The 10,059-nt window shown below is 33.3% G+C and overlaps 1 protein-coding gene across 1 annotated transcript; it reads left to right on the top strand.

Annotated features, from left to right (window-relative positions):
• The first annotated feature begins 542 nt into the window (after positions 1 to 542).
• Positions 543 to 7,702, top strand: LOC114417934 (chaperonin CPN60-like 2, mitochondrial). The gene is made up of 17 exons (XM_028383015.1): positions 543 to 722; positions 937 to 1,068; positions 1,357 to 1,516; positions 2,061 to 2,236; positions 2,688 to 2,783; positions 2,866 to 2,970; positions 3,736 to 3,822; positions 3,913 to 4,002; positions 4,812 to 4,892; positions 5,043 to 5,111; positions 5,201 to 5,278; positions 5,827 to 5,922; positions 6,011 to 6,110; positions 6,245 to 6,348; positions 6,475 to 6,580; positions 6,929 to 7,007; positions 7,195 to 7,702. The coding sequence occupies exons 1-17, from the start codon at positions 663 to 665 to the stop codon at positions 7,298 to 7,300; spliced, it is 1,725 nt and encodes a 574-aa protein (XP_028238816.1). The 5' UTR covers positions 543 to 662; the 3' UTR covers positions 7,301 to 7,702.
• The last annotated feature ends 2,357 nt before the right edge of the window (positions 7,703 to 10,059 follow it).

Below are 10,059 nucleotides of genomic sequence, written 5' to 3'. Positions count from 1 at the left end.
CTGAGCCTACCATTTTAATTAAATAGGTCAGTTTAGGCCAGACTTTATGTAAGCCAGGTCGTAGGCTGGCCTGGCCTATTCTCACCCCTAGGAATAGGTATTTCGTAATACATTGGTAATCCAAAAATATATATTCCAAATACCTATTCCAAAATATTTACTTATGGCATCGGTTTGCCAGAATACATTTATGGCATAGAAGATTACATTGGAAAAGGAATGAGTCAAAGCCGAAGCAAAGCTCACCTTCAATGGCGTTGGTGGCACAAGCTACACATCAGCAAAAACCTGCTTTGAAGCTGTGGCGTCGCAAAGGAAAGGGAAGGTGAGGTGTTAGGGTTTTGAGCTGTAGGAAGAGGAAGGTAAGTTGTGGATATTGAAAATTTTTGAGGTGCAGGAAGCAATTTTCCTAACGGAAGTAGTCCCTTCTAAATTTCTTATTGGGTTGGGCCGTGTAGCAGATCATGGGCCAAGCTTTTCAGAGAAGGGAATTTTCCAGAACCCAAACAAAAAAGGAATAAGAAAATGCAGCAGCAAAGTCACAGAGCATAAACTTAAACCCTCTGCAAAGCCCTACTAGTTGTTCTATTAGTTGCCATTTCTGATTTCATTTTCTGTGAATTTGATTTCCAATTCAATTGTTGCTGCAAACTGCGATAGCAATGTATCGATTAGCTCGTAGAGTAGGATCCTCCATTGCTTCTCCTTCCGCTAAGAATCTCGTAAGGGACCTACACCTATTGCTTTTCTCTTTACTTTATCACTCACTCTTTACTCTTTAGGCTAATCTCACATTGGCTAGTTCATGAAAATGGGTTTGTTTCTGCATTATTAATTTCCATTGATCTGTTGTGTTTTATATAATTGGTTTGTTAAAAGGGTGAGTTATCTCAGTGACTGTAACAGAGGAATAATGACTTGATTTTTGGGGGACAGGTATATGGTGGAGTATTGTCAAGCAGAAATTTTGTGAGCAAAGATATCAACTTTGGGGTTGGGGCTCGTGCCGCAATCCTCCATGGGGTAACTGAGGTTGCTGATGCTGTCAAAGTTACCATGGGACCCAAGGTATATATGTTGCTCATTTAGTATGATTGCTACTGATGCTATCTATGGTCTTATTTTGTTGTCGAATTCTATTTTGCCAGCATGTGTCTAACCTTTTCTTTTGGTAATTTGTTACACATGCTTGCAAATTTGGATGTTTAAATAGATACAAGTCATTCTTTTGTTGTGCCAAATTATTCATTTTTTTTGTTGTTGTGATGAGTCTGGAGGACAAAGGTTGACAAGAGGAGTTGATGTGATGGAGAGTAAATTTATTTTTCTGCTTTTGTTTTGAATTGATTGAATCAGGGTCGCAATGTGATAATTGAGAGAAGTCGTGGGAATCCCAGGATCACAAAGGATGGTGTGACTGTGGCCAAAAGTATCAAATTTAAAGACAAATCAAAAAATGTTGGTGCGGATCTAGTCAAGCAGGTGGCCAAGGCTACCAACACTGCTGCTGGAGATGGTGATTACTTTTCTTTCAAACCCAAACCTTTTATGTTGAAAGTATACTACCATTGTTCATAAGGATTTTGATTTTCTTTGATAGCATTACTTCAGTATAAGTCCCTCTAAATGCTTCTTTTTGGGACCCTGGAACTAGAATAGGGATTTATTTCAATCTCAGGGTAATTAATGAATACTTGTTTATAAAATAGTCACTGACTAGTAATCCCTGAGGATGGTCCTTCTTAAAACAGATTTGGTATGCAACTTGCTTTAGTGATGTTAAATTACTTATTAAACAAACGAGAAAAACATATAACAAACAAAGAAGATCATGTCCAATGATGGCTATCACTCTTTCATTAAATTTCTTAAATTAACATTTTCTAATATTATAATTTAAAAGATGTTTGAAAATATTAAAATAATCTCCTCTGAAAATTTCCACCCTATTTCATGTAAGGTGGAAAACATAGAGACGAACACAGTTATATTTGCCTTTATCTATTCCCTTTTAATACTCATTCATATCTTACAAGTCAATGTTTCTTCTCTGATTCCAGGTACAACTTGTGCAACTGTTTTGACTCAGGCAATACTCACAGAAGGATGCAAATCGATTGCTGCTGGTGTAAATGTTATGGATTTACGTCATGGAATAAATAAGGCAGTTGATGCTGTAATTACTGAGTTGAAGAGGAGAGCATTGATGATTAGTACGTCAGAAGAGATAACCCAGGTGCAAGGGCTTCTCAAGAAACTTTTCCTTTGCTGAATGAATTTTTGTTAAGAAAATCGATTTACTGTATGATGCTTGTTGCCCTATTATTAATTATAGGTGCATATGCATTGAAGATTTTTGGCATTACTTACACTTTACTTACCTGATGGATAATTAAGGGCAAAATTGCAAATTTGGTCCCCCAGTTTATCTCCAGTTTTGGATTTGGTCCCCCAATAATTTAATTCACGAATTGGGTCCTCCTATTTTGTAAAATCGTGCAATGTTGGTCCCCCAGACCACAAAATAAGAGAACCCAATTCGTGAATTAAATTACTGAGGGATCAAATATGAAACTGGAGATAAATTGGGGGATCAAATTTGCAATTTTGCCATAAATTAAGTGTCATTCATTAAACTGGGTTATGTTTTGTTTATTGGCTATTCATTTCTTGTACATGACTAGTAGGTTGGAACTATATCTGCAAATGGGGAGCGTGACATTGGAGAATTGATAGCAAGGGCAATGGAGAAAGTTGGGAAGGAAGGGGTCATTACTGTCGTTGTAAGCAAATTTGTCCATTTTTGTGAACTTATTACACAACAAAATTTCAGTCCAGGGTATCTATAATCTTAAAAACTTTCAGGATGGGAACACTTTGGATAATAAGTTGGAAGTGGTAGAAGGAATGAAGTTAACCAGAGGCTACATATCTCCTTATTTTATTACTGATCAGAAGACCCAGAAATGTGTAAGTGCAGACTATTCTTTTGTCAGTAACATGTACTCCATCCGGTCTTGAATATAAGCAAAAAAAATCTCCTCTATCTTAGTCTCAAATATAAGCAAATCTCAACTAATTTTTCCTTATTTAATGTTACTATATTTACAATACCCTTTATTTAATAGGTGTTTTATTTCCGAAGGCTCTTTTTTATGCTTGATATTAAGTTCCAATGAAGTGTAGTTTGGGAAAAAAGTTTATTTTTTAATAGGGATTGATACAGTTTAATGAAGTTAACTAATTTCATTAATAAGTGTCAAATCATTTTTTTTCATCTTATAATTGAAACCGGAGGGAGTATGCAATATGTCAAACATTCTCAAAAAATGAACTGTCATATTTGTCTTACAATAGATTTACCTTGGATTAAAATCTGATAATGATGTACGTTTGGACAAATGTTCTCTTATTATTAGTATTAGTGTAATAATGTATTACAAAGTCTCCTTTGTCTACTGTGAAGTTCATGCCTCTGCTCTGTAAAAGTTGTCTTACTGTCTTTCTATCTTACTATCATGTAGTCACTGGTAAGGACATAGGATACTACTCATTTCTCCAAAGCCTATTCATTTTTTAATATGAAATTTTGTTGATATTTAATATTAATGACTTCATGCTAAGCTATAGATTCAATTTGACAAAAGTATCTTTGTTCATTTCAACATGATGCACTTCATGCAAATAAAAAGCTTCATTCAATTTGGTTAACTTTCTTAATTTTAATTTTATTAGGAATTGGAGAACCCCTTTATTCTCATCCATGACAAGAAAATTTCAGACATAAATTCACTGCTGAAAATACTGGAGCTGGCTGTAACGGTGGATAAGCTAATCCTGATTCAATGTGCTCATTTTCATTTGCAATTTCAACATTCGCATTATTTACTTTACTATTTTAATGTTTATCAGAAAAAAAGACCACTCCTAGTTGTTGCTGAAGATGTTGAGAGTGATGCATTGGCTATGCTCATACTCAACAAGCATCACGCAGGGCTTAAGGTGATCGATCATACAGCTTTTTGCCTCAGTCATATTTCCTGCTACCTTTTGTTTCAATGAACTTGAATGCTGGATTCTTGTCTGATAGTCTGTGATCTTTATGCTGCCTACGACTTGCATATGCTTTCTTGTCTTGTTCTCCTATCTCTTTATCTTTCTCTCTTTTGTTTCTCTTCATTTTGTGTTGGGTTTTACTTTTACATGATGCTAAGGGTTCAGCAGATTGATAAACAACAAAATAATGATGAGTCCAATCCAAACAAAATAAAGACAATACCATGCATCTGCAAGTGACTACATAAAGGTAGTTTGAACTGTGCATTGTCTGTTTACTGCCATTATCTTCTTTCTTTACATCCAAAACCCTTGAAAATTTTTCCAAATTCTAACAACATTAAAGATTTCATTTACTTGGTACCATTAACTTGGAAGTGAGAAAAGCATTCTTCAAAACCTTTAGAAAGACAATAATTTCTTCATTTTTACTTTTTATAAATTCACACATAATTGAGTAGACTATTATTAGATTCTCAAATCCTACACTCCTACCTTACAGAAATGTATGGTAAACTTTAACATCTGTAGAAGAATTTTGGTTACCACAAGTGAAGTTTCCATAGTAGTTTTCAGGAGTGTGTATCTGGTGCATGCTTGCTTTTTCTTGTTTGCATGTTTGTTTAAGGTAAGTATTATTTATGGATTTGTAAATTGTTTTATGTGCTTGACCTTAATATGACAAGCTACTTGGAGTTTTATTTTATATAAATACTTGTTTTACTTTCTTTGATTTCAACTTTCTTGTACTTTAGGTTTGTGCTGTAAAAGCTCCTGGTTTTGGGGATAATAGAAGAGCAAGTCTAGACGATCTTGCAATTCTTACTGGAGGAGAGGTGATTTTCTATCCACATTTTATTTGTCTGATACCCATTTAAGGGTGCACTCTTTTTTCTTTTCATGATTTTAATAATTCATCTATTCAAGGTCTTGGGACTACAGCTTGTTGTATGTTATGAAAAAGATTATGATGAATTTGAAAACAGGTCATCACTGATGAGCGTGGTTTGGCTCTTGATAAAGTCCAACCAGAAATGCTTGGCACTGCAAAAAAGGTATGTGGCTTGAACCAAGTACCAAAATAAGTAATAGTTTGGTTCTACAACCTGTCATGTAATATAAAATCTATTATAATGTGCAACAGGTTACTATCACCATTGATGACACTATTATTCTACATGGTGGTGGGGATAAGAAGGTCATTGAAGAGAGATGTGAACAGGTATCTTTTTTATTTTTGAAGTATTAGATTTTTACTTGTACGTCATATATTTTTTAAATATTCTAATCATTCAACTGAATAATTTTTGTATGTATCTGTTTTCTGCTTTTCTAATTGATTTTAATAAACATAATTACTAGGCTCTTAACTTAGGCCTTATTCTAAGCATGCATTTGGAGCACTTTTTCTTTGCTATGTTTATCCTATTTCCACGTACATACAGCACTACATGACAATAATGCCTTTATGCTGTAGTTATTTTCTTATAGAACTCACAAGAATTATTACATGTTTAGCGGGTTCATGCCATTTGGTGTTTTGTGTGCAGTGTACTGTTTCCAATTTTTGCAGCTATGTTGATCAAGTGATGTCTGTTGTGTAGACCTTAAAATTATACATAATGACATTTCAGTTTTCAAAAATTGACATGTCATGACAATGTTTTCCAATTGCCGTTACTCAATTTAGATTGCCTTAATGTGGCTTATAGTCAAAAGTTGTTAAATTAGAATAAACTTGTGATGTTTAATAATCATGTAACTTTGTAGCTGAGGACAGCTATGGAAAAGAGTTCTGCCACATTTGATAAAGAAAAAGCACAAGAACGCCTATCAAAACTATCTGGTGGTGTAGCTGTTTTCAAAGTTTGTCACTCATCCTTAAAAATATTAGTCTATATAATGATTAATTTATACTCATTACCTCACATGGAAGATGCAACCAAATCTTCAGGTTGGGGGGGCTAGTGAGGCCGAAGTTGGGGAAAGGAAAGATAGAGTAACAGATGCTTTAAATGCCACTAGAGCAGCTGTGGAAGAGGGAATTGTTCCGGGTAATTCATTTTTCCTTCTTTCTGATGGGATAATATGTATATAGAAGAGGCAAGGGATTGTACTTTGTATTCTTATTCCCATTCTTAGAACACTAGCTCATCAATTAAAGTTAATATGTAATTATTTGAACAAGGTGGTGGAGTTGCTCTCCTATATGCTACCAAAGTCTTGGATAACCTTCAAACCCAAAATGAAGATGAGAAAAGAGGAGTACAAATTATTCAAAATGCACTCAAGGTAGTACCATTTGCTGCACTTGTGTTATTTTGTAGCATAAAACATCGCTTTCTTTTCTCTATTTTGATATTTTTACTTGCTTGGTAATTTTTCATCTTTCCTGACAATGCATGTCATTCATCCTAGGCACCGACGATTACAATAGCTTCAAATGCTGGTTTTGATGGTGCTTTGGTCCACAGCAAATTGTTGGAACAAGATGATCATAATTTAGGTTTTGATGCTGCTAAAGGTTTGTAACCAGTTTGCATATATAATAAAATTACATTGAAAATTACATTGAAATCCATTACAATTATTATTTGCCACCTGTTAGTATTATTTTGTTCATTGACTTCTGTCCAATATAAGGGAGTGAGCTTCCTGTTGGTTTGATTGCTTGTTTTTGTTCATATAGTTACTAGCTACAATCTTTATTACTGGTTTCCAGTTTGCACTTTGCACCATTTGCTTTTTTTTTTTTAGTTTATTTCACTTGACATTTAAAAAGAAAATTCTGAATAATTATTATACCATACAGAGTTTTTTTTTCAGTTATCTTTTTATGCTTATTTTGTGCTTGCTTATTTTGCTAAAGCAGGTGTCTATGCTGATATGGTAAAGGCTGGAATAATAGATCCTCTCAAAGTTGTTAGAACTGCTTTGGTAGATGCTGCCAGGTAAAATTATATCATCGCATTCACTACACTGAGTTTATTTATGAAGTGCACAAGTATGTGTAATTTCAGTGGGTTAAAATCATGTTGTATCTTAAATTAAATCAAGGGTGAATACAAGTCTTGTGCATTTTAAAGACAAACAGTCTTTGGCTATTATTATTGATTTAACTATTTTGTTGTCATGCAGTGTGTCATTGCTACTGACAACAACCGAGGCAGCTGTGGTGGATAATTCACATGACAAGAATAAACCTCCTAGTCGGGTGCCAGATATGGATGATTTGGATCTCTAACCTGCTTCACCAAATGATGGAAACAATTTTTTGTACCAATATTGGATTTTTGCTCCTTCCTTTTAAGGATGTAGTTGAGGCAGAGTTATAAACTTGGGTGGCAAAATCTTGTATTTTACAAAGTGAGGTTAAAATTATGAAACCTTCTATTTACAATGTTTTAGGGAAAATCACATCTCATGCTTGTTATCCTCATTGATAGGAAAAGATGAAAACTTGTCTCATGCTATAGGTGTCGTTCATCCAATTTATGTAACAAGTGCGAACCAAAGAACTCTGAAAGTCGAGTTTCTGCTCCATCCCCCCGCCCTCTATTGTAATGCAATTTGCTTAGTAACCAAATCCCATTTTGGGTTCTGTTGTTTAACCATTCAATTAATTTTTACTTCTTTTAACAGCTCTCATACCTTGTTCTACTTGTAATTTTAATGATGTTATGAATTACACTATTTTAGAGCATGTTTGGATCATTGTTGTCAATCGTGCATGATAGTGGGGTAGCGGAGCAATGTGGCACCCTACCGCTCCTAAAAGAGCCGTTCCGGAGTGCCTGGCTGCTGCTTATCTAAGGAGGCATCAAATTTAGTTTTCCGACAAGGCAGAGACATTCTGCAACTTTTGGTGAGGCAGAGATGTTCTGCAACTTCTGGCTAGACAACCTCTAGTAAAAGGTTTGGGTTGTAATAGCAAGGAACACACATAATGATTTTCTGAAAGATGGTGGATTAGAAAGGAGGTAGCAGTTGATGGATGAGAAAGAGTAAGATGCTATAGGATTTTATTTTGTCTCTTGGGTGAGAATGGAAGCTGGGCGTGCACTTCAAATTTAACTACTTTCCACTCCAAACCATCCTACTATTGGTTTTAATAATAGGATTTTTTTTCGCTGTTCTTTTTAATAGAGTAAGTTGCTATAGGATTTTTTTCGCTGTTCTTTTTAATAATTAATAATATATTTATATTATTATAAAACTATGAAGTACTCTTAATATGGTTTAGAATATTTACATTTGATGTTATTAAAGCAACTTTTCTTCTTTTCACAATTTTATTACAAAAGCTTTTGTTTGACACAATAAATCAATCTAAACATTGATATTAAGATATAATAAAAAAATACATTAATGATTCTTAATCTTCAATATTATTTATTTATTTATTCCTTTTTTAGTCTAACTTCTGAGATAATATATTTATCTTCTTTCAACTTTTATATTTTTTATTTTTTTTCCGTTTACATTTTTTACACTTACAAATTGACCAAATTGGATTGAATTTGAATCCATCCGACCATATAATTTTTTTTTGTATCAATTCAAGTTCAAAAATCTTCCCAACTACAATTCAAACCAACGTGTGGTGATTCTCCTAACCTTGTCTCATCCTCCAATACTTGAATCCTATGAAGTGAGGGGAAATCCCTTCAAGTCTAACAAGGAGGCATTTGTCTTAAATGATGAACCATTAATGTAATAAGAGATTTTTATATATTCATACAAATTTTTCATACTAATAGTTTTTTTTATAAATAAATAATAAAAAGGAAAAGATTAAGAGAAATATGAGATAAAATGGGTGATATGATGAAGAAAGATAGATAACAAAAAAAATGTTATATAATTTTGTTGTATGAATAACTTGTGTTTTTTTATACAAAGATGATATCATAGCTATACCAAAAAGAATAACATAAAATTTATGACTTCGCCAAAATTAGTAAGCAAGCTCTTTATTAATTTAAGCACTTGTTTGGCTCGGGCAAGACACCAGCCATTAGAGTTCAATACACACACCTGACACTACAATGCAATAGCAAGCAAGGCCATTCTAAAACCAAATTAAAAGGAAAAGGGAAATAGTTCCAGTTTATTATCCTTGGAAACAACTGCTAGAGAGATTGTTGCAATTGCTAGCTGTGTCAGTGTCATCACTGGAACAACAGCAACAACTACATAAACCACAGCACGTGAAGCAGTTCTTAAGGATGGTTATGCACCAACATGTATTCATGGTAAATGCCTTAATGTATGTGTATATATATTGGAGAAGGAGAGGGCCATTTTTGCATCTGATTCGATCTGCTTGTTGATCTTAATTTATAACCAGTAATGATATTCGTACAGCTAGCTGGATTTTGTCCACTCCTAGCTAATCTATACAAATAAGTGATTAAATATTATTTATAACTATACATGTAAATAAGATTGGTTTTGCTTTATAAGTAATTAATTGAACTTAATCCAACTTTTAGCGTCAAGGGACAAGTTAACGAAACTGTTCATGAGTTAGTTAGGATTGCTCCATACTTCAATTCCTAATCTCTATAGTTCTTATCAACCTATTCATTGTATTGAACAACTTTTGTTGAATGAAATGACATAAATTCATTCCAGTAAAAAAAAGTATTTGAAAATAAATAAACGAGATTGCATAATAAATTATCAACATGGTTCATATTTGTTACTTGTGATATAAATTAACTACTGTTGGATACTTTGATGACCTACATTATTAATTACTTGTGACAAAAACTATTAGATATATCAAATTCTAAAAACTCGTGATACTATTAATTACATACCGATATACAATCACTAAAATACACCTATTTATTCTTAAACTATTTTTTTTTAACTGTTATTAGTATAAAATATTTATTAGTTCTGTCGACGGTTAATTCTCGTTGAAGAATCTGACTGATTACTTTTGGTGAAATTCTTCTTTCTCAACCAAATAATTTTTATCCATAATACTCGAAT

Source organism: Glycine soja, chromosome 7 (assembly GCF_004193775.1).
Source record: "Glycine soja cultivar W05 chromosome 7, ASM419377v2, whole genome shotgun sequence".
NCBI classification, from domain to species: Eukaryota; Viridiplantae; Streptophyta; class Magnoliopsida; order Fabales; family Fabaceae; genus Glycine; species Glycine soja.
The sequence above is the reverse complement of the archived record's forward strand: the minus strand, read 5'-3'. Positions and strand labels throughout refer to the sequence as shown.